Below are 24368 nucleotides of genomic sequence, written 5' to 3' on the forward strand. Positions count from 1 at the left end.
CGATTGTTCGGCGTCCTATTGTTGCTTGTTCTGAGAGAAGGTGCCTTGGGAGGGTCTCCCAGCTGCTGTCAGAGGGGCACTGGGGCCCCCGGGGCTCGGACCCCCCCCCGAAATGCCTCTTCTCCCCAGGGATGGGTGAGTTGGGAGCAGAAGCTGGGGGGCACCTGCCTCCCCTTGTCCCAGCTCCCCCTTTCCCAGGGCAGAGGGGGAAAGGGGGCGGGGTTCCCCATGGGGGGGATGGGCATGGGCACGGGGAGGAGGGGGGAGGATTCACGGGGATGGTTAACATGCGCGTCACGTGGTGCGGGTGGCAGATCCCAATAGTGACGGCGGCGGCGGCAGCATCCTTCCCTCTTTCCTTCTCTGCCTGCCCGCCTCCCTCTCTTCCCATCTGCTCCTGGCTGCTCCGGGCCAAGAGGGGAGGCGAGCAGAGGAGGGAGGGAGGCCAGGGCCAGGGCTGGGCCCCCCCCCCTTGTCTGAGTGGGGACCCAGAGCCACCAGCCCTGCGCACCCAGCGCCCGGCCCCCCCACCCCGAGAGCATCTCCAAAGACAAAGAAGGATTCATGTCCAAAGGTAGGGGCCGGGCGAGGTGGAACTGGGCCAGGAGGGGAAGGAACAGGGCGGGGGTCTGCCTGCCACCACCAAGGCCACGCTGCGGCCACAGCAGCCACCGCCCGGCCCTGCCCCCAGAGACGGTGGGAGGGCTGCTGTGTGGATGTGCTGGGCGCAGACACACACACACACACACACACACACACACACACGCACACTGACATAGCAAGATGCACACATGAAGAGACAAATGAGAGGGGTAGGGGAAGAAGGGAGAGGGACCCTTCCCCTTTCATTCTCATCCCTCCTCACCCCCACCCCTCAGGCACCTACATGTAAAGACGGGCTTGATGACTCCGGGCGCCAGAGCTCACACTCACACACACACTCATACATACACACATAGGCTGCCACAGGAGCCCACAGTGACACTGGTCCACCCTGACATGGATGTGTTCATACCAGGCACAGCTCAAGGACATGCTCACACACAGGACACACACAGATGATCCCACAGCTGCTACACACACACACACACACACACATCACACACTCACACCCCACGGTGCAGAGGGCTACCCAGCCCCAAACCCCTGGCCCAGAGCCCCACAGGCTTCCACACTCACGTGGCCAGTGGGGAAGGTACCTGGAATGGCCTCCCTGGGAGGGGAGAGGGGTAGGAGGTGACAGTTCCTTTCTATATGGAGATCCCGGGCTGGGGTGGACTCCAGGATGTGGGAGCTGGGCAGCAGAAGGCCTGCAAGGGGACTGACCTGCGTGTCCCCCTAGCCCCAAGAGGAGAGGGAGGGTGGGAGGTGAAGCCCAGCTTGCCCCCAGAGAGGGGGGAGGGGATCTCTGCCTGTAGAGGCCAGCCCCCAGCCTCCATGGGGAAGGGGAAGGGGGAGGAGGGAGCCAGGTGACAGGCAGGAAGAAGAGGGGAGAACAAAAGGGGGTGGGGGGCTTCCCGGGGCCTGGAGGGACACGAGCCAAGACCAGAGGCCCAGAGATGGGGCAGGTGAGCCTGTGAGCAGCCCTCTCCCGTGGAGGAGACAGAACTAGACAAAGACAAGCCCGTTTTCCTGAGCAGCTCCCAGATTCTCAGCTTCATTTGCCTTTGGGCAGTCTGGGCAGGGGTGAGGGGTGGGAGTGAGGCAGGAAGAAGCTGCTTCTCAGGGGCGGCTCGATCCCCCTCCAAAGCCCAGAGCCGAGGGATCTGGCTCCATGAACACTACTGTGTACATGCGGGGGAGGAAATGCAGCAAAGGGCAGTGGAAAGAGCCCTGGGGGGCCTGGGTTCAAATCCTGCATGGGCTACACTGGCCATGTGCAAGTCCCTTCTGTACCATGGGCCTCAGTCTTCCCATCTGTAAAGCAAGTGGGTTGGATGAGATCACCCAGTCACTCCAGAAGCCACTAGCTTGTGCTGGGCTCACCAGGAGTGAGCGCCCCACGGGAGTCAGCAGGCTGGCTGGGACACTCACTACCCAGGGGACGCTGGGCAGTCCCCTTCCCCAGCTGGGCCTCAGTCTGCTCATCTGCAAAATGGCGACCTTGAAGGCCTTCCCTGAGGGCAGCTGATGCTCTCTGGGAGTATGACCCAGAGCAGAGCCTGAGGGGTGTCAGGCTGAAGCCAGGCCAGCACACAGTGGGCCCGGGCAGTCCTCTCCAGGCTCGGGAGGCACCTCCCTCGGTCATTCCAGTGTTCATCCCTGTGCCCAAATGGCCTCAGGATCCATAGGGAGGCAGGGCGTCCCCTCTGACGAAGGGCAGTGAACGTTCCCAATCCATCCTTCACCCAGCCCCAAATGGGGAGGAGGCCAGCGTGAGAGGGGCAGCAGACCAGGACCAGGGAAGAGAGGCTGAGAGCCGCCCGGCTCGGTCTGTCCACAGTGGAACGAGCGGCCTGGGAGGCGGGGATGTCAGCATCGCGGCAAAGGCTGGGCGACCAGGCGTTGGGAAGGGGGTGCTGTGGAGCTGAGACGTTGGGCTGGGGCCCTGTGTTCTAGTCCTGGCTGTCTGGCACTTACTTGCTGGGCGGCTTTGGGCAAGTGGTGTCCCCTCTCTGGGCCTCTCCCAGGCCTCAGAGCCCCCTCCCAGCTGTCCACCTGTGCTCCAAGGAGCCCTTCCTGTTTTGGGATTGTAATTCTGTCATGGGAGGCTTTCAGGGCGGGATGGACCTTATAGAATGGAGGGTCTGGGAAGGCAGAGAAGAGCAAGGTGTTACAGGAGACAGGCGAGGCACCAAGGGAGGTGGGAAGAACACTGATGTGTTTGCAGTGAATTCGCTCGTTCGCTGCTCCCGGCCCAGTGGCTAGGGTGCAGGCGTGGAGTCAGGAGGACTGAGTTCAAATCCAGCTGTGGGACCCTGGGCACCTCACTTCACGCCTGCCTGCCTCAGTTTTCTCATCTGTGGAATGGGGCTCATAATAGTTAAATGAGGTTGTACGTTGCAGACCTTAAAATGATCTAGATGGCTAGCTGTCCTGTCAAAGGGAGGAAGGCCATTGCCTTGGCTGGTGGCAATCTCCACTTGGCCTCTGCTGCTCCCCGGTGCTCTTGGCGGGCACTGGCTTGTTGGGAACCTGGGAGCAGCCACCCAGCGCTCAGGGGAGTGGCCCACCAGGTCATCACACACTCATGGTGACAGAGAGAGCAATTTTCCACCAAGAGGCAGGCCACAGCCAGAAAAGGGGGGTACCCAGGCCAGGGGCAGGGAATGCCAAGATCGGTCATCAGACTCACCAGCCTTCACTTCCCAGCCCTGGGCTGGGGAAGAGGAGGTGTGTAGAACATGGAAATCAAAGCTGGGAGGGAGCTTAGGACAGGGGATGTCAGAGCTGGGAGGGGCCTGAGAACATAGAAGGTCAGAGCTGGGAGGGAGCTCAGAACATGGAATGTCATGGGAGGGAGCTTGGGGCAGGGGATATCAGGGCTGGGAGGGGCATCAGACACTATCTCATATAGAAAGCAAGGCCTCTGGAGGACAGACAGGGCCTGCCTTAGATCAGCCCAGTGAGTGGTAGAAGCTGAGTCTCCAGCCTTCTAGGCCAGCAGAGCTCTTGCTCCCTCAGACTCTGGGTGTCATGGCCCCATATTCACTCCACAAGTAGTTGTTAACTCCCTCTTGCATGCCAGGCCTGGAGACACAGAAGTAACTCTGATAGAGCCCCTTCCATCAGATGGCCCGGACACAGGGGAGAGTGACAGGGATGAAGAGGCCTGTGGGGGATCTGAGGGGAGAGAGGCCACTTTTCTCTTGGGGAAGGGGCAGCCCCTGAGCTGAGTCTCCAAGAAAGCCAGGGTCTTCTGGAGGAGCCTGTTCCAGCCATGGGGAAAGGTCTGAGCCAATGGGAGCAGGGTGGGAAGGGGATGACAGAGCAGGGATGGAAGCTGTCTGGTCGGGCCAGAAGGTAGACTGTATGATGGGGAGGAATGGGGCATCAATCTGGAAAGACAGGCTGGAGGCAAAGCGGGAAAGGGCCTTGAATGCCAGAATCAAGAGTTTGCTTTTGGGGGTAGACAGTGGGGAGCTCCTGAAAGCTTTTGAGTAAATGAGAGTGGTTAGACAGAGGAGAGAGGCTGGAGGCAGGGAGGTGGGGAGGCCAGGCAGGGGTGCTTAAACTAGGCTGGTCTAGGTGAGATGAGGACTGTAGATCATACGTTTCTTACAAGTAGGGGCTATTCCATTCTTTACCTTTATAATATCCCAGCTCCCAGCATAGCAGAGGCACTTATGGGATACCTGTTTATTGGCTTAGCTGAAGAAAAAGAATTACAGCAGGAATTAGGAGGAGGAAATGGGGTGAGAAGGAGTCTCCAGGTTTGGCAGCTGGCAGCATGGTTACAGAGGCCATGTTCGAACTTGGGTCCTCCACCTCTGAGGTCAGGAGCCTGGGGAGCTAGAGAGATGGGGGTGCCATTCACAGATACGGGGAGGCCTGGAGGAGAGACACGTTGTAGGGGAGGGAGAAAGGGTGAGCGCCATCGTGGACGCAGAGGGTCTGAGGGGTGGGTGGGTCATTCAGTGGGCAGTCAGCTGCCTGTCCTGGAGCTCTGGACAGAGGTGGGGGCTGAGCCAGGCCCCAGAGTCGTCTGCCTGAGAGGTGATAACTGAAACTACAGGAGTCGATGAGATCACCAAGGGGGGGGAGAGGAGGTACCCAAGGACAGAGACCTGTAGGGCACCCACCTTTAAGGGATGTGTGGAAGAGGGGCCAGAGATAGGAGAGCCAGGAGAGGAAGAGGTATGGAAGCCAAGGGAGGGGACAGGATCCAGGAGGGGGTGGTCCCCAAGGTCACATGGTAGTTTGAGGACAGAAAGAGATCAAATCATGACCTTGGCAGAAGCCTGTTCGGAAGAGGCCTCAGGACAGAAGACAGTTTACAAAGGCCTAAGGCCCAAGTGGGTCAGGAGGCGAGATGGCAGTACCGAGATACCCGTCTGTTCTAGTGGCTGAGTCCAAAGATCTCAGTTCATACCCCAGCTACATTTATTGCTGATTGTGCGACCTGGGAGAGGAGGCTGGGGGGATCTTCTGCTCAGGATGGACCGTTCTGCAGTTTCTGCTAAGTTGTGAATGAAGCTGGCTGGGGGTGCTTCGTGTGCCCCCAGAGACCAGTTGTCAGTCCCTTTGTCTTTCCATCACAGGGTATGGAAGAAGGAGGGAGGGGACCAAGTGGAGGTTGTCCTTGGCCAATGGGAGAGGAGGCAGTCTGGAGCTGGGGGGGAGGGGGGGGGGGAGAGACCTCTTCCTGAAGTGAGGGAGCCCCAGGAGGTCCAGCCAAGCCTTTGTCTCCGTGCCTGAGGAAGGCCAGGCTCAGTCACAGAGCAGGCAGAACCCCCTCATCAGAAAGAAACTGAGGCTCCTTCCCCCTCTCACTGGGGTTGGGAATGTGGCCAAAAGAGACAGTCATTCTTCTTGGCCTCTTCAATAGTATTTTCTAACATTCCACACTCTCTAAGGCCCTTCCCAGCTCTGACATTCCATGTTCTAAGCTCCCTCCTAGCCCTGACCTTCCCTGTTCTGAGGCCCCTCCCAGCCCTGACCTTGTCTGTTCTAAGGGCCCTCCAAGCAAAGTCTATACCATTAAAAGTATAGTATCTTACAAACCCTGCCCAGAAGTGGTAGGTTGCACACTGAGGGGAGGTGGGTTCAGTAGGACAGACTAATCAGGACAGACTTCTTGGAGGTGAGGGTCACAGTCCTTGAGGGACGCAGCGGCTTTGGGTGGGCTTGAGTTTCCTCCTGTGGTGGGCTTGGGGCTGGTCAGCCTCATGGCTCCATGGCCTCCTCCCCGCCTCATCTGCAGGCTTTGCAGAGAACAGGACTGACGTGACCATGTCGGAGCTGGTGGCTGAGCCCAGGCCCAAGCCGGCGGTGCCCATGAAGCCCCTTGGCATCAGCTCCAACCTCCTGGGCTACATTGGCATTGACACCATCATTGAGCAGATGCGGAAGAAAACCATGAAGACGGGCTTTGACTTCAACATCATGGTTGTGGGTAAGAGCGGAGGCTGGCAAGCAATGGCCTCTCAGAGCAGGCCACCTGGGGCTTCTGCAGGGGATCTCGACCCAGGGCTGCTGAGGCCGTGGGACCCAGGCATCCCTGCACCTTTGGGGCACCTGGGTGGCCTTTTAATCTCTGTCATTTGGAAAAATTGTTGGTGTCCTCCTACCCACCTCCTGGGAGGGGGGTGGGCCCAGAAGGGGGCTGTTTATTTGGAAATAAAGTCCTAAAAGCAAATTGACTTGGGGTCAGAGGACCCTGGGTTCAAATCCTGCCCCTGGGCTTCATCCTCTTCCTTCGCTCCCCATCCAGGTCAGAGTGGGCTGGGCAAGTCGACCCTCATCAACACCCTCTTCAAATCCCAAGTGAGTCGGAAGTCGGCAAGTTGGAATCGGGAGGAGAAGATCCCCAAGACGGTGGAGATCAAGGCCATTGGGCACGGTGAGTGTCTGAGAGCGGGTCTCCGTTCCAGCTGAATGGACTCAGAAAGGCCAGGTGTGACCTGTCATAGCCAGGGAGCATCTTGAGGCTGGATTTGAACCCGGTTCTTCCTAACTCTAAGGCCTCTGTTCTAGCCACATGGCTGCCCTGCCTCTCAGCCATCAGAAGAGCTTCCCTCCAGCCTGTTCCTCCCAGTCTGCTACACCCCTCCCAAGGGTCTTGGAGCCCACTGAAAGCTGCCTGGGCCTTGGGGGGCGGGGGCACAGGGCCAATGGCCAATCAGAGGCAGCTTCTCTGTAACATCATTGTCACTTCCAGCGGGGGTAGGTAAGGTCTGCTGGGGTACAGCCTCACTCCAGCCCCGCCAGGGGGTCTTGAGAAGATTATCATTGGAGCTATGAAGATGAATGTTCCACTTTGGAGATGAGAAAGTGGCTCTGAGCGGGCTTTGGCTACGGACAGCTCCTGGCCTCCCTGGACACTTCCTTGCTGGGCACAGCTTGCTGTCCATGGCAGGCGAGACCCAGATTTGGGATGGCATTCCCAGAGAGGCCCCGGCCCCTCCCCGGCCCCGTTGGTCCCCAGCGGCAACCCATCACCGACATAATTAACTTCCTCAAAATTAATCTTGAGACTCGCCCCTGCCTCAGCTAGAGCTGGGTCGATTTCCCCCAGGACAGTTTGGTTTTAGTGGGAAGGATATTGAGGTATTTCCCTGCAGCAGCGGGAGGCCGAAAGGCCAGGATCTATCTCACCTCACTCCCCTTGGGGTTGGCGGCTCTCAGCTTCAGGTGACCATGGCTTGGGTCGGAGAGCTGACGACTGTGAGCCAGGGCCTGATTGGACCGTGTAGGCATTGTCCAGTCCTGACTCCAGCGACTGGCTCCCTCCTCCCGCCGGGGCCCGGAGGCTGGCCGAGGTCTCCCAGCAGTCCTGGGACTCAGCCCCTGCTCCTCTGATGACTGACACAGGGCTCTTTCTGCTGCTTAAGCCTCGGTTTTCCCTCCCTGTAAAATGGGGATAATACCACCTACCTCTCAGGGCTGTTGGAAGGCAGGACTTTGCCGACCTTAAAGCACCCTCCAAATGTCGGCTCTGATTATTGTTACTACTGTTATTATTATTCATGTTTATATTATTCCGACACCCCAGGTGTGCTTTGGTAGACAGCCATTCCTCTGTGCCCAGACCTGTGCAGGGGCATCCTTCCAAGCCCAGCTGGGGTCGCTGCCTTCTCAGAGCCTTGCCTGGTTGTTCTGGCTAGTAGAACCCCCTCCCCAAGAATTACCTTTGTATTCACTTTGTGTGTAAACACATGGATGAGTTGTGCTTGGCCCAGGGAGCAGAACCAGGAGCTTGGGGTGGGGAGTTGCAGCAAGACAGCTTTAGACTGGACATCACAAAGGCTTCCTAACTCTTGGGGCTATCCAGAAATGGACTGGGCCACCTTGGGAGGTAGTGAGCTCCCTGTCACTGGAGGTGTTCAAGTGGAGGCTCGGTAACCACTTGTTGGACGCGTTTAGAGGGGTGCCGTATAAACGCTTATCATCTCCCACCCCTTCCCCCCAGTCTATGGCTCTGCCAGGAACGTGGCCCGTCTGTTAGGAGGGAGACAGTTGGGTGTGGAGCTGGGTGCCTGTTCTTGCCTACTCATCATCAAGGAAGGAGATCGTTGTAGCCTGGAAGGCGGGGGTGGCTAGGATTTGGAGAGGCAGGGAGGAGTGGATGGCACTCCAGGCAGGGGAGCCGCATGAGCAAAGGTTTAGAGGGGGACCTTTGGGAAGGGAGGGGGGTCAGACAAGATGGCGGCGCAGCGGCGGGGAGCCGGGCTGCTGGGCGGCCTTGAAGGCGCCGCTCCCGGCCGGAGGTTCGCGGTCCTTCAGATTGGATGCAGAGGGTGGGGGGTCGGCGTGGAGCAGGCGTCACCCTCGTCCTGTCTGTCATCCCAGTGATAGAAGAAGGCGGAGTCAAGATGAAGCTGACGGTCATCGACACCCCAGGCTTTGGAGACCAGATCAACAATGAAAACTGGTACGTGCGTGGATCCCTCCCCCCGTCCGGGTTGCCGCAGCTCCCTCCGGCCTGGGCCGGGCTGAGTCCTAGGTCTACAGCGGCAGGGGACCCAAGGGGCCCTCTAGCCCGCCCGCGTTTGGCACATGGGGAGACTGAGGCCCGGAGAGGCCGTCGCTTGTCCTGGGTCACACCGCTCGTGAGGAGCAGAGCTGGGTGTTGGGGCACCAGGGATTCAGATGGTGAAGCCAAGGATGGCAGATCCACTGGGGAAGTCCAGAATCCACGCTGTGGAGGGGCGGATCCCCGGATAACCCAGTACACAGAAGGGGCTCCGTAAATGCTTCTGGACTGAGCAGCATGCTGCATGAGGGCTGGTTGAACCTGGGGAACAGCAGACACAGGGTGGGGTGTGGTGGGGTCACCATCTTCAGGGGGTTGGTTGGGCTCTGCTTGGCCCCCCGGGAGCTGAGAGCGGCTGAGAGATGAGCTCAGGCTCGAGGGGGCCAAACAGACCCTCGTGATGAGAGCGGGCCGAAAAGGAACGGGCTAGGTGGGGTGGTAGTGAGATCCCCCTCCCTGGGGGGATTCTGGAGGTCCCTTCTGACCCGGGCGTCCGTGATCCCACGAGGTCTGTCAGGTCCCATGTCCTGCCCCCTCCCAGGCTGTGGAGGGCAGCTGGCTCACCTCAGTCTACCCGTGTCTGTCCTCCTCAGCTGGGAGCCCATCGAGAAGTACATCAATGAACAGTACGAGAAATTCCTGAAGGAGGAAGTGAACATCGCGAGAAAGAAGCGGATTCCGGACACGCGGGTCCATTGCTGCCTCTACTTCATCTCTCCCACGGGACACTCGTGAGTGCCTGATGCCCCTCCCCTGGTCCCATAGAAAGCACACAGCAAGATCTTTGCCACTGTGTCCTGACTCCGAGCCTTTGCTCTAGCGGTGCCACATGGCTGATGTGCTCTCAGCCTCCTGCCTTCCTTCAAGTCTCAGATCCCATTCCTGCTTCCGGGGTAGGCCTGTCCCCTCCCCCTCTCCCCCGGCTAGTAGTCCCTTCCCCCCGTTGTGTCTGTGTCTTGCGTGTATCTAGTGATCGGCAGGCTGTCCCCCGTCAGAGTGGGCACCCCTTGGGCAGAGAGACTGTCTTTCGCCTTTCTTTGTATGTCCAGCACTTAGCCCAGTTCCCAGCACACAGTAGGTGCATAATAAATGCTGGTTGCTGAGCTCTAGCTCTACAGAACCAGCCAGGGTGGATTGTCCATCTGGGCAGGATGGGGCGCAGGCTCTAGGGGCCCCCACTTACCTCCTGGCTTTTCTGCCAAGAGCCCTCCTCAGCACAAAGGAAGGGCGAGCTGACCAGCGGCAGCCACTGTGCCACCCAGGGCGGTGCCCACGGGGCTCACAGGGCTAAGAACAGAGCTTCAGAGCCGGCAGGAGTCTCAGAGGCCACGGAGTCCAACGCCTTTACCTTACAGAGGAAGAAACTGAGGCCTGGGGAGGAGGGGCTAGAGTGATTTGCCCAAGGTTACAGGCAGCAAGTGGCAACGTCAAGATTTGAACCCGGGTCCTCTCCTGCCTTGAAGCATGGTTGCTGGTTAGGAGGCACCCACCTGCCTCACCTTCTGTCATTTGTTCATTCATTCAACAAACCTGTTGTGAGGCCGACCGGTGTCCCCTCGGGCCCAGAGTCCCTCTGGAAGAGGCCACAGCGGTCATTTGGTCTGAGGATGGCCTGGAGGAGGCCACTGGAACAGGGACTGAGCTGTTTCCCCACAGCCCCTGGATGTGGCTGAGGCAGGCATACCTCCGAGGGCACAGGGGGCTGAGAGCCAGCCAGCCAGCCTGCTAGAGGGTAGAGGAGAGAGGGGGCTGGGCCTGGAAGACCCGAGTTCAAATCCAGCCTCAGACCCTTAGTGGCTATGGGATCCTGGGCAAGGCACTTCATCTCCGCCTGCCTCAATTTCCTCATCTGTAAAATGGGGATGATAGCATCACCTGCCTTGTAGGGCTTCTGTGATAACTGGAGAATGCTCAGCACAGTGTAGGCACGTAGTAGGGGCTGTTATCGTTATCATTATTCTACCGCCTCAGACACCTGGAGCCATGCACCCCCGGGCCTCAGTCTCCTCCCAGGGGCTCTCCTGGGGGCCGGGCTGGGTGGTGGAGGGTGCGGACCACAGGCCTCTCACTCGCTCCTTCTCCAGCCTGAGACCCCTGGATCTGGAGTTCATGAAGCATCTCAGCAAAGTGGTGAACATCGTCCCCATCATCGCCAAAGCCGACACCATGACCTTGGAGGAGAAGATGGAATTCAAACAGAGGGTGAGCTCATCCCTGACCTTTGTCCCCTTGTCGGGGTGCCAGCCGCTCTGCTCGGCCTCCTCTTTCTCCTTTCGGGGTTCCACGTTCCCTGGACACTGGGCTCCCACCTCTCCGTCCCCCCATGCTCCCCCTCACCTCTCGTCTCCTTGCTTTTCCCTAGGCTGTTTCCCACACCAGGCATGCCCTCCCACCCCATTTCCACCTGTGGAAATCCGCCACTTCCCACAAGAAGCCTTCCCTGATTTGCTCCCCCTCCCCACCAGTGTATGAGAGTGATCGCCTGTCCGCCAGCGTTCCTGAAGTCTGGCTTTAGAGCCAGAAGGCACCTCCTGGTTCATCCCTGGCACACTCTTCCTGGTGCCATCTTTATCTCTGTACACATCAGACCTCCCTTGTAACCTGGGAGTTCTCTGAGGGCAGAGCGCGTCACTTTTTGTCCCTGTATTCCCAGCCCTAAGCTCCATGTTCAGAAGATAAATATTCAAGTTGCATTGAGTAGAATTGGGGACCCATATTCTGCCCCTAACTACTCGGATGACCTTGGGTAAATCACCTCCCCTGCCTGGGCCTCGGTTTTCCCAACTGTAAAATGAGGGAGTAAGACAAGATGACCTCAGAGGTCCCTTCCAGCCTGAATGAATGAGCACCGTCCCCTCTTAGATCCTTGGTTTCCTCCTCTGTAAAATGAGGAAAGACAAGCCCAGAGGTCCCTTCTGATCCTCGGTCTCAGCATCTCTGACCCCAGGCTGACTCTCCCACCCCCAGGTCCGGAAGGAGCTCGAGGTGAATGGCATCGAGTTTTACCCGCAGAAGGAGTTTGACGAGGACCTGGAAGACAAGACGGAGAATGACAAGATCAGGGTAGGAGGCGGAGGGCCGAGACAAGCTGGAGTGGCCCCCCTGAGGCTGGGGACCAACTTGGCATTCTGGCTCTGTTCCCAGCGTGGAGGGTGGCATGCAGTAGGTGCTTTAAAAATGTTTGCGGCACTGCGTGGGATAGGGAGTGGACTTAGTGTCTCAGGTCCTGGGTTCCAATGCCAGCTTGGCCACTCAGCACCTGTAAGCGACTCGACCTTGGGCAGGTCATGTCGCCTCTCTATGCCTCAGTTTCCTCTTTTGCAAAATGGGGGAGCTGGATTAAGTAACCCCTGCTGAAGTAGGAGTGGGGAGACCTGGGCTCTATAGAGGGAAGTGAGTCAGGATAACCGAGCCCAGGCTGAGGGACAGACCCGCCCGCACAAGGGCCCAAGACTTGTCCAGGGACTTACTGACCCAGCTGTGGGATTTGAATCCAGACCCCTGGACCCCAGACCCAGGACCCTGTCCACTGTGCAGGGGAAGACTTCCTGGGGCCGGAGGAGAATGGCCTCAAGCCCCTGGCGGTGTCTGTGTGTGTCCCCTCCAGCAGGAGAGCATGCCCTTCGCCGTGGTTGGAAGCGACAAGGAGTATCAGGTCAATGGCAAGAGAGTCCTCGGTAGAAAAACCCCCTGGGGAATCATTGAAGGTAAGGCACTGACTTTCCCGCTGATTCTCGTTGGGCGCCTGCCATGTGCCCAGTGCTGGGCTGGGTGCCGTGCAGGAGACGCGGCTCCCGTGATGGACCGTCTGGCCTGAACTTTGTGATCCCCCAGTGCCGAGCAAAAGGCTCTGCATACAGTGGGCGCTAAAGGCACGTGCGAATGAATGAATGAACGAGGCAGAGGAGCGCTTGAAGCTCTGGTTGGGATGACACCTGTCAGCCAGTCAGTCAGCAGGTTTTCATGAAGGGAGCTGCCAGTCTAGAGGCCGTGGACAAACACACTAGAGAAAAAGTCACCTGGAAGGCCAGGGCTGGGGAGGGACAGATCTCAAGTGGGCAGGGATGTTAGAAGCCGTCCAGCCTACCCCTTATTTTACAGATGAGGAAACTGAGGCCTCCCGAGGTTAAGTGACTTGTGCAAGGCTGTATAGGCAAACACCAGAATAAGGAGTAGAACCCAGGTCTCCTGACTTTAACATCTGTGCTCTCTCCCCTGGGCCGTGGTTGTCCCTCCCAAAATCTAGCACTAATCCGGGCATGACCCAACCAAGGTGGAAGAAAGCAAGGCCACCTGTCTGTCATCTCTTGATCTAAACACAAAGGGCTGCCATGTCACACCCATGTTGAGCTTATGGTCAACTAGGGCCCACAGCTCTTTTTCAGCTGAATTGCTCTCTAGCCACATTTCCCCCTCCTGTATTTGCACAGCTGGTTTTTAGCCAAACAGCCAGAGGAGATCTGGAACCTTAAGAGGCAGGATGGGTGGCCAAGGGTCTAGTTGCAAAAGTGTGTCAGGGGACATGAGTTCCAATCTTGACTTTGTTATTGGCTGATGGAATGACAAATAGTGGTTAAATCATTTAGCTTTTTGGTGTCCAGGTTCCTCCATCTCTAAAAGAAAATAGTCCAAGCATCCCTGCTTGTCAGGGAGGCTATGTGTCAAGTGCTTAGAGATAACAAGAAAAGAGCCCAAGGGGTTTTTTTCAGGGTTTTCTTTACCCAAATGATCCTTGTGGGAGAGTGTGGAGTTTAAAATTGTCCAACCTACAATAAGAGAAACTGAGGCAGAGCACTGAGCCAATGGTACTATATTAAAGGATCCATGGTCCCTTCTAATGAAGTGGACCTCAGAGCTCTTTCATGGTCCAAGGTGCTCCTGGTCCCCAGGACCTTGTTTTTGTAGGGTTTGCTACCCAAATATGCAAAAGAGGCATGGTGAGATCCAGAACCTCATTGGTTGATAGATCTTGCTCCTGAGGGCCTAAAATTAAGATGGGCCAGGCAAGTGTCATCTCCAGTGACCAAGTGGTCATAAGATGGTTGGACAAGAGAGGGTGGTCCGGAGGTCCAAAGATAAGCTGGGAGACGTTTCAAAGCATCAGAGCATCCCAGCCACACTGGCTTTGGACGTGGACTTTGAGTTAAACGGGATAGAGATATCTTTAGCAGCTTTCTTGGGTTGCATAAATGAGCCTCACAACTGGTAAACAAGTAGTGAGTATGATGTTAAAGTTTGAGGCCTGCTGTGAAAACCTGTCCTATCTGATTTATGTAAAAATATCAAGCGATTGACACTGATTGGAATAGAAGAGGGGTCCAAATGAATCATTCCTTACAAGAGAAGGGAATGGCTTCTTCCTGCCAACCTTGGAGATGCTCAGCCAGGGAGAGGGGAGGCAGGAGAGAAAATGGCACCCCAGAGCCTGCGGCACAGCCCACGTGTGTGCCCAGTTTCCCGCCTTTCCAGCATGGCTTCAGGCCTGAAGGAATCTAGAAACACATCCAGGTGCTTCTTTCCCAGACCCTCCCTTGCAGATGACTTCTCCCTGGGGCTGCGGCTTAGTCCAGGTAGGGAGACACATTACCCATCTCTGGGTCTCTGGACCACTGGGCCTTTCCTAGACTTGGTTTTCTTACCCATGACTTTGAGGGGAAGGCACTCTCTGAGGCTGACAGTGACTTGGGGGCCTGGGGGTGCTTGGCAGTCCTGTGGGCTTTGGCAGGGGGACTTGGGCCTGGCTTTTTCCTGTCCTGTCCTGAAGGAAGCCATACTTCTCCATCCCAATGTCCAGGGCTCCTTTTTTTTTTCTTTTCTTTTTATTTTTTGGCTAGGCAATAGGGTTAAGTGACTTGTCCAGGGTCATACAGCTAGTTAATGTTATGTGTCTGAGGTCAAATTTGAACTCAGGCCCTCCTGACTCCAGGGCCAATACTCTATCCACTGCACCACCTAGTTGCCTTTGTTTTTTTGCTAAGCAGTGGGGTTAAGTGACTTGCTCAGGGTCACACAGCTAGGAAGTCTCAAGTGTCTGAGGTCAGATTTGGACTCAGGTCCTCCTGACTGCAGGACTAATGCTCTATCCACTGTGCCACCTGGCTGGACCCCGCCCCACAGGGCTCCTTCTGCCCCAAGTACTGGGCAACACTGTTACTTCTGAGCCTCTGGGGAATTACAGCTGGATCTTACCTATTATTTTTTCTTGGAATATATATTTCCAAATCATCCGGGGGAGCAGGAATTCTGAAGACACCTGCTACTTTGAAAGCAATTTTTGAAACACAAGGGGATGGCCTGCCCATGTTTCTTCACTTGACCAAGTCATTTTCACAGGTCCTGAGCACATTCTTGGGTGGAGGAGACGTCTCCTACCACCGGGTATGACGGCTGGGCCACTGCCTATGTGGCAAAATACAGAAAAAGCAGGGATTTTCCCCAACCTGTGTTCTTCGATAGAAGGAACCGGCGTGCATGGAAGTTTCAGAGAGGAGAACTGAATCCATTCTCTCTACCTGGAGTGAAGGGATGAAGGATGGTGCTGTTCCATGGGTTGCAATCTCAATTTGGCATCATTAGATGGCACCTCAAGCAATGAGGTCACTGTGGTACCTTGCCTTTGTAAAGTACCGGCCTACAATAGATGCTTGCTGATTGGCCAAGATCAAAGTAGTTGGCAAAGAACTTTCCCATCCATTAACTCATCCAATCCTCCCAATAGCCTTGTGAGGAAGTGCAAATATGATTACCCCATTTTACAGATAAGGAAATTGAAGCTCAAAAGGGAAAGTAGTTTTCTGAAGATCAGATAGCTCCTATCCAAGAAATAACCCATGTGTCAGTTGGGTCCTAGGCCTCGCCATAATAGACCTGGGTTTAATTTTGGAGGGTCTCTCTCAAGACCTCTCAGGCTAATTGCCATCAGCATTAGCTAATTGGAATGTTAGTATCTGGCTTGTTTCTCTCAGAAGTGAAAAATCTCTGGTTCAAACTTCCACCCAGAGAAACACCAGTATCTGACTCACTTTGTTTCCCCTCAAAAGATTCCCCCGCAAGCACTCAGGCTAATGAGACATAAGCTATAGGGCAGATTATATTTAACCTGACAAAAATGCAGATTCACAATGGACCCCCTGAATTGTCAGGAAATGTCTGTTTTTCTAGGGGTCCTGAAACAACGCTGCCCTTGGGTGAATCTCACCTTTCCCTGCTGACTCATGGCATTAGTGAAGGGAGTCAGCGGTGCTTCTCAGTGGGAAGGATACAAGTGAAAGGGTCCTAGACACAGCCGGGCTGGTACCTCCAGGCGAATAGCACTAACCACTTTGGTCAGGTTGGGTAAAGTGTATTTGGCTGAAACAGTCGGTTTCAGAACCTGGCTGACAGCAGGTGTCACGTAAGGAGGGCCTAGCTGAGTTCTGCTTGGCCCCAGTAGGCAGAACAGGAAGCAGTGGATGGGGGATGTGGGGAGCAGATGTGAGCTCCACGCCTCACTGTTAAACTAACCAAGGGTGGAATGGTGCCATGGGAGGTAGTGAGTACCCCATTAGTGGGAGTCTCCAAGCTGGATGACCACTCACTTGTCAGGAATTTCATATAAAGGGGGGGTCCTGTTCCAGGCACCAAGTTTGTTATCTCCCCATTACTCTGAGTGTAAGGACTGTCATTGGCCTTTCTTTGTACAGGGCCTGCTGACTGACCAGATGATCTCAGAGTCTCATCTTGCTGAGAGATTCTGGGATACTGGGAGTTCTTGTCAGCCTTGTGAAGACTTCCTTGCCCATTCCTTCACTTCTGGGAACTAGAGCTCACCCCAGGCTTTGGATATCTACTTCCTGGGACATCTCCTTTCCTAAGGGAGGAGGGTGGGGACCGTATCCTCATTCCTGTGCTAAGCTCCCCGAGGGCAGGATCTATAGCTTAAAATCTGCTTCTTTCTTTTCCATCCCTGGCACTAAATCCATTGTCAGCTTAGCAAACAATGGGCTGATGAATGAATGAGTGAATTAATGAATGACTAAATTTGTGTTCTGTAGGCCTCTGATTGCCATCTAGCTCATGAGTGGGTTGTTGTACAGTAATGTGCTTTTAAGAAGTCCCTAGAGCCGCCCTATGACTGCTCAGTACTAGCATAAAGTAACTTGTCTCTTTTGGATTTTCAGTGGAAAACCTCACCCATTGTGAGTTTGCCTTGCTCAGAGACTTTGTTATCAGGTAAGGCCCTCCCTGTAGTATGGACCCAGTTTAGTCAGGAGGGGCCCCTGAAGCCCACCTCCAGGACTTCCTGGCCTCAGCCCTCTCCTCTCCCAATTCCTCTGGTTGGAAGGCATCCCAGAGAGCAGGCCCTCTCCATCCAGAGAGCCTTCTGTTGAATGGCCAAGACTCGCCTGGAGATGGAGAGTCCCCAGAGAGGTTGGTAAGAGCCTGGCTGATACCGGCTGCCTGCCTCCCTGAGGCCAAGGGCCTCCCCTTGCCGGTGACAGCAGTGACTGTGACCGGACGCTCACAAGGGGATTGGGAACAAGCATTTCTTAGGTGCCTAGGAGGCACTGGGCACTGCTGCCATCTGGGAGGTAGATGCAGTCATGCTCCCCCTTTTACAGTCAAGGGAACGCAGGCAGGCGGCGGTGAAGTGACTTGTACAGGGTCCCACAGCTTCTTAGTGCCCGTGGATGGATTTGTGTTTCTCTTCCACCTGGGCCCTCAATGCCAGCGGGCTGCTGCCTGCCCTTGGGGAAGCCTCCCTCCTTCTCCTCCCCTTCACCCACGGCGCAGCAGAAACATCACAGCGGGCCAGCTGGGTGGCACAGGGCACAGAGCACCAGCCCCACAGGCAGGCCCCCTGAGATTCCTGGCGGGGTGCCCTTGGGCAAGTCACTCACCACGCCTCTCCTACTCAGCAGGGCTCTGCGGACCAGCTGAGATCATGTCTGTAAAGCACTTAGCACAGTGCCTGGCCACGTTAGCTTCCTTTCCCTGCTAGGACCCTAGGTCTAGGGCTGGAAGGGACCCAGAGGCCTTCTGGTCTGACCACCCCTCATTTTACAGAAGAGGAAACTGAGGCCCAGAGAAGTCAGGGTTGGGGTGGAGGTGGAGCTGGGGGGCCTCAGGGGTCTGCCGGGTGGCCACTTGTTAGATGGCACCAGGCGGGCAGTATCTGCCTCGGGCCCCGCTCCCAGCCCCGGCCCACAGCGGGGCAAGTCTTTGGCCGGCCTTCGGGGCCTGTGAGTGCGTCCCCTTTGGTCGGCCCACCATTGGAAGCCGACTGCTTTGCTTTCCCCTCTCCCGCTTGTTCAGGACCCACCTCCAGGACCTTAAGGAAGTCACCCACAACATCCACTACGAGACCTACCGGGCCCGGCGGCTCAATGACAACGGCGGCCTGCCCCGGTGAGCGCGGCCACGATGGCCACGCGGGACAGTGACCTGTGACCTGCCCTCCCCCTCCTCCCCTATCATCCAGCGGCGCCCCCACAGCCTTTGTCGGTCCCTTGGGCCCACAGGCCCGGGCCCGGTGTTTGTGGAGCATCGTCTGTCTCATTCCGTGCAGGGGTGGGGCGTTTTCTGCCCTCCCTCCCTAGAAGGCTCTTCTCCCTCCCTGGCCCTGCTCTTGGTCCTAAGCTTCAGGCCTTCCCTGCCAAGTCTGGCGAGGCCCCCTTAGATCCAACCAAGCCGCTCAGACGCCTGTGCTGGGGCCAAAGAAAGACCTCCGAGGACAGGCCCCAGCGCTGGTCTGTGGGGGGCGGTTGGGGATGTGGGCAGGGGCCAGACGGGAGGCAACAGCACCAGCAGGGAGAGCTTCCGGCCTGTGAGGCCCCGGGCAAGAAGTCGGCATCTAGGGAGGGCGGGAAGAGAACGCCACCACCACCAGAGCCTGTGTCCTGTCCACGGTCCATCAGCCGCCATCTGTCACGAAGCTGCCTGCTGCTTCCCCCGCCGGCCAGTGCCTGCTCACCTCCTCCTCTGGCCTCTTGCCCTTTCCTGCTCCTCTCTCTCTCTCTCTCTCTCTCTCTCTCTCTCTCTCTCTCTCTCTCTCTCTCTCTCTCTCCCTCCCTCCCTCCCTCTCTCCTTCCTTGTTTTCTCTTCTGTTTCTCTATTTCTGTCCTCTTCCCTCCCTCTCCCTCTTTGTCTCCCTCCTTCTTTCTCCTTTCCTCTCTCCTCCTTCCCTCTCTCTCTCTCTCTCTCTCTCTCCCCCTCTCCTCTCTCCCTCTCTCTTTCTCCCTTTCTCTTTCTCTCCCTCTTTCTTTCCTCCCTCCCTCTTCTTTCCCTCCCTCTCTCTCTCTCTCTCTCTCTCTCTCTCTCTCTTCTCTCTCTCTCTCTCTCTCTCTCCCTCCCTCCCTCCCTCTCTCCTTCCTTGTTTTCTCTTCTGTTTCTCTATTTCTGTCCTCTTCCCTCCCTCTCCCTCTTTGTCTCCCTCCTTCTTTCTCCTTTCCTCTTCTCTTTCCCTCCACTCTTTCTCCCTCTTTCTCTCCTTTCCTCTCTCCTCCTTCCCTCTCTCTCTCTCTCTCTCTCTCTCCCTCTCCTCTCTCCCTCTCTCTTTCTCCCTTTCTCTTTCTCTCCCTCTTCTTTCCTCCCTCCCTCTTCTTTCCCTCCTCTCTCCTCTCTCTCTCTCTCTCTCTCTCTCTCTCTCTCTCTCTCTCTCTCTCTCTCCCCTCCCTCCCTCTCTCCTTCCTTGTTTTCTCTTCTGTTTCTCTATTTCTGTCCTCTTCCCTCCCTCTCCCTCTTTGTCTCCCTCCTTCTTTCTCCTTTCCTCTTCTCTTTCCCTCCCACTCTTTCTCCCTCTTTCTCTCCTTTCCTCTCTCCTCCTTCCCTCTCTCTCTCTCTCTCTCTCTCTCTCCCCTCTCCTCTCTCCCTCTCTCTTTCTCCCTTTCTCTTTCTCTCCCTCTTTCTTTCCTCCCTCCCTCTTCTTTCCCTCCCTCTCTCTCTCCTCTCCCTTCTTTCCCTTTCTCCTTCTCTCCCTCCCTCTCTCCTTCCTTCTTTCTCCTCCCCCCCTCCATCCTTCTTGCCATCCTGTCGCCCTTTCGCCTCTTCACCAGTACTGCCTTCTCCTCCACACTGTCTGCATGGTAGGGAGCCAGCCATGTATAACACAGAGCATTCTGGACTTAGAATTCAGGAGACCAAGGTAAAGTCCAGGTTCTGACAGCTGGGTGACCCTCTCTGTGCCTCAGGCTCCTGCTCTGGACAGTGGGTACAGTACCCTCCTCTGGGCCTCCCTGCCAGGGCTGGGGCAAGGAAACGCTACCTGAACCCTAGCCCAAGCCGGAGGGCAGACTGAGGGCTCCCTTCTCTCTCTCCTCTCTCGTTCTGTCTCTTCCACCCCCCTCCTGCCTGCCTGGTCCTTCTGGGCCCTGGCCCAGGCTTCTGCCTGTCCCTGTCCCTTGGGCTGCCCAGGGAGGTCCCTCTTCTGCCCTTGGGCCCCTGAGGCTCCTGGGGCTGGGGATGCAGCAAGACCACGAAGGAGCCACAGGAGAGAGGCCAGTGGTATTTGTGACCTCTTTCTCCTGGTCCATTCCATAGGCACCTCCTCCATCAAATCTCACCTCCTTCAAGGGCTTGGAAAAATAAAGCCCGGAGACGCTAGAGTGAGCAGGTCAGTGGGAAGCGGGCCAGAGCAGTGGGACGCAGAGCCTAGGGTGTCTGGCCCCGCTGCCCATTCGCCCTCTCCCCTTGGGTCTCTGGCCAGAGACCCCCCTTGCAGGTAAGCTCCTGCCAAGAGAAAGGAGCAGCCGGGCCTCAGCCTGGACAGGGCTGCATCCCTGGTGCTGATAGTGACCAGACCTCAGGCCTCAGGCCCCAGCTCTAGAGTGAAGGAGAGCTGGGGCTGGGTGAGGGGGGCAACAGCGATGGGGGGAAGGGAGGCGGGCACTCCGCAGGCCCTCACCTACTCTCCTCCCCCCTGCAGGGAGAAGGTGTCCTTCCACCAGCGCCAGCATCCCCCTGCCCCGCCACCACCTCCGAGTGAAGGTCATTTCCAGGCTGCTCCTCCTCCCCCTACTGTCCCCCCACCCCAGCTGCTCACCCTTCCGGGACAAGGTCTCTTTAGTGTTCTGCTCGTCCAGCCAGCTGTCCGCCTGACACGCTCTGCCCACAGCGAGAGGGAGAAGGGGGGTGAGCACCATCCTGCCTCCCCGCGAAGGTCCCTCTGGTGACCTAGCTCTTGGTCTAGCCACCTGTCCTGGGCCAACACCCTCACCTGCTCCCTCTCCAGCTTCTGCAAACCCATAGCCAACCACTCATCATCTCCTCTAGGGGAAATGGCACCAAAGCCCCCTCCTCCCCCAGGCTTCATGGGCTGCTCTTCTGGACCCCGTGAGCCAGGAGAGCATCACTTCTGGCTTGTCACATCCAGGTGTGAGCCCCAGCATGGGGGGGGGGGCGCGGAACAACCGAGACCTCACCCACCTTGGTCATCACGGGGCTGGAAGGTATGTCAGGCTTGGCTGGCCCAGAGTGTGTGAACACCCTCCCCCTCCCCATCCTCCCTCCCATGATGAGAAGTCCAGGAGGAGATGAGTGACCCGAAAGGGCATTTCTGAAGTTGATTTTTCTCTTTATCCTTAACTCAAAAAAAAAAAGTTTAGGAAGCCCGTGAGATGTGAAGTCTAAGATAAAGCTTTCCCCAGCCCCATCTCCGTCCCTTAGCAATAAGAGGAGATGTCATCTGTCCATCCCTTTTTGCCGCACCCTGAGCCCCTGTTAATGTGAGTAATGAATCTGCTTGGCCGCAGATGGGCCGCAGGCCTATAGCAGTCTGAGGCCCGATGCATGAATGTTGTGTGTGAATGTTGGCTGACACTGCCGTCCATACTGGGTCTGCAGCTGGGCACGGCCCGGACCGCTGAACACTGGGGACCCAGACAGAGGCCTGAGCCCAGGCCCCCTTCCGGCTGTCCCCTGTCTTGGCCACCTGGCGGTGACGGGAGAGAAGAATCTCCTTCCACGGGCACCAGCCCTGAGCCAAGACAAGCCACCGAACACACACCGGGTGTAGACTTTAACTTTCTATGTATTGTTTAATTCAACAAGACTTTGCTGTTTGAACAAGAGTGGCCTGGCTTGTTCTTTCATCGCCTCTGCCCGTGGCCCCGGGCTGCACACTCCCCTCACCTCTGCTGGGTTTGCCAGAGATCCAGGGCTTCTTCATGGTGTAACCCTCCCAGAGCCTGTCTACACCTGGCATCAGATTTGACCCAGAATCCCCCTTCTCTGGGTGTTTTCTGAGCCTTGCCCCAACAGTCCCCATACCTGGGGCAAGATGCCTCAGCAAGAGGCACTGGAATTACTAATGTTTGACCTGCCCTTGTTTTTGCAGAGAAATCCATGAAAGGGCCATTTAAATCCACTGCAAGTAAGCCCCTTTCCACAGACACTGATTCAAGGCCTCCCCTACAGGCTCCACACCCCTGAGGGCGAGGACTGCTCTTCATTCCCCCCCCCCAACTCAATAAGCACTCATTAAGCATCTCTCCTGTTAGTCCTGAGGGTGAGCTTGGTAAGCCCTGCCCCCCACTGTGCTGAGTGAGGATCTGTGACCTTGGCTTTTCCAAGATAGTTTGATAATGATTGGTTTTCTTTGTCATCTTCTCACTCCACGAAGGCTCCATAGGCTTCACCAGACCGCCAGCAGGGTCCAGGAGCCCTGTACTGGCCCAGAGAAGTGAGCACAAAGTACTGGGGGAGGGCTAGCAGTGACAGGCAAAGGGGCCAGGTCAGCTAAGCCCTGAACGAAGCCCAGGCACCCTGAGAGTCAAAGGTGTGGAGGACAGCCTGGGCAACCGTCTTTGTATTAGACTGTAAGATCCTTGAAAAGGGGCCCATGTTGGCATCCCCAGAGCCTGGTCCATAAGAAGGGTCCTTGGCCCTGGCCGATAAAAGGGTGAGCAGCTTTGAGACACAGTTCTTGGATCAGAACTGGCCGGTGGCAGAAGGGCAGATGATGGCTCTGTCCTTGGTGCTAGACAGACATGAAATGCCTGTGTTGACCTTGGATGGAGCAGGGCAGGGTCCTATAGGTCCATAGTCCGGGCTGTGCTGGAGTGAGGCAAAGGCCGTGAGCACCAGCTCTGCCTTTGCCTTGAGTCTGGGCCTCCCTGGTAAGATGGCAGCTCCTACAGCCTGGTGCAGTGGGAAAAGCCTTGGACCTGGAGTCCAAGACAATCAGACGCTGCCACTGACCACTTGCGCACCTTGGGCAAGTCACTTCCCAGGAGAGAACTGGAGAGCTGGAGGAGACTTAAGGACTGCCTCATCTGACCCCTCCCCTACAAATCTTGCCTGGAGACCCCGAAGGAGGGGTCCACCACCTCGAAGGACACCTTTCCAAACTGGGACAGCTCAAAGCCCTAACATGAAGCCTAAATCTGCTTCTTTTCAGCTTGTTCCCGCTTCCGCTCTCAGGGCCAAGCCAGGGATTGTCACGTGCCCCCCCCCATGTCTCTCGTCCACAGTAAGCATCGCCAGCTCCTCTGACCAACCCCTAAATGGTGCCTACAGACTCCAGGTCTCAAGCCAGCCTGGTCATCCTCCTCTGGACACTCCCCAACCACAGTGCCCAGAATCACGCCCAGCATTCACGATGAGGTTCTCTGAGGGTAGAGGATGGACGGGGACACTCTCACCTCCCTCTTCCTCCAACTTAAACCCTCATCATGCAGCCCCACATCAGCTCTTCTGGCTGCCAATTCACAACTGCTGCTGACCCCAAAGGCACCTGGGGTCCACTGGAACTCCCAGATCATTTTCAGAACCACCACCTCTAATCAAGGCCTCCCTTGTGAATTTTCATTTCTCTTCCCAAAGGCAAGTCTTTATGCACTTCTTGTTGAAAAGGAAAGATTAATACCATACACCACTTTCTAGGCACAAATCTCACAATTTAATTTTATATTAATCTACTGTCCAAGCTGCTTCTGGATGAGAGAAAGAGAGACAGAGAGAGAGGAGGGAATGACCCAACACAAACATAGAAAATTAAATGCAAATTGAGCCAAGCATTTTACATATTTTAATAATAGCTAATCTGTATAGAGATGTTTTAATCGTAACAAGCATTTATGTGACACCGATTGTGTACCAGGTGCTTTACCAATATGATCTCATCTGATCCTCACCACACCCCTGGGAAGAAGATGCTAGGATCCCTCACTTTACAGCTGTTGAATTGGAGTCAGGCAGGGGTGAAGTGACTTGCCCAGAGCCACTCAGCTAGTGAGTGTGTGGACTTGAACTTGGGTCTTGAGGCCTTCAGGCCCAGTGCTCTAATTACCATAGCTCTTTATCCTATCATAAAGCCACAGATCTGGAGCTAGAAGAGACCTGAGGCCATCGAATTCAATCCCTTCATTTTACAGAGGAGGAAACTGAGGCAATGAGGTGAAGGAACTTCAAGGGATTACTGAGCTACAAAGTGTCTGAGCTGGGATTTGAACCCAGAGCTTTTTGAATCCAAGGCCACCTTACCCCAACCCTCTGGAAAGGAGGGGGTGGGCTGAGAAGGGAATAAGCATGCATTATGAGCCTACTGTGTGCCAGGCATTGTGGTAGTCCCTGCCCTCATGGAGTTCACAGTCTAATGGGGGAGAGAACCAATTTGTACCTTTGTACAGGATAAACAGGACAGTCTCAGAGAGAAGGCCCTATCATTGAGGGGGAGTAGGAAAGGTATTATTAGACCCATTTTACAGATAAGGACTCTGGAGTCCTGAGAGGTTGCAGGGTTTTTCCAAGGTCACAC

General features: G+C 56.2%; 1 protein-coding gene across 2 annotated transcripts; it reads left to right on the top strand.

Annotated features, from left to right (window-relative positions):
- Nucleotides 1-311: 311 nt before the first annotated feature.
- On the top strand, nt 312-18904 carry SEPTIN3 (septin 3). Of its 2 annotated transcripts, none has more exons than XM_020982757.2 (10): nt 312-574; nt 5864-6055; nt 6374-6502; nt 8452-8533; nt 9229-9366; nt 10720-10837; nt 11603-11698; nt 12243-12342; nt 16795-16846; nt 17930-18904. In XM_020982757.2, the coding sequence occupies exons 1-10, from the start codon at nt 565-567 to the stop codon at nt 18024-18026; spliced, it is 1014 nt and encodes a 337-aa protein (XP_020838416.2). In that variant the 5' UTR covers nt 312-564; the 3' UTR covers nt 18027-18904. The 2 variants fall into 2 exon arrangements, with proteins under 2 accessions (XP_020838416.2, XP_020838417.2); XM_020982758.2 differs by having other exon boundaries at nt 12246-12342.
- Nucleotides 18905-24368: the final 5464 nt, after the last annotated feature.

The sequence above is a fragment of the Phascolarctos cinereus genome, unplaced genomic scaffold (genome assembly GCF_003287225.1).
Source record: "Phascolarctos cinereus isolate Bilbo 61053 unplaced genomic scaffold, phaCin_HiC Scaffold_1;HRSCAF=81, whole genome shotgun sequence".
NCBI classification, from domain to species: domain Eukaryota; kingdom Metazoa; phylum Chordata; class Mammalia; order Diprotodontia; family Phascolarctidae; genus Phascolarctos; species Phascolarctos cinereus.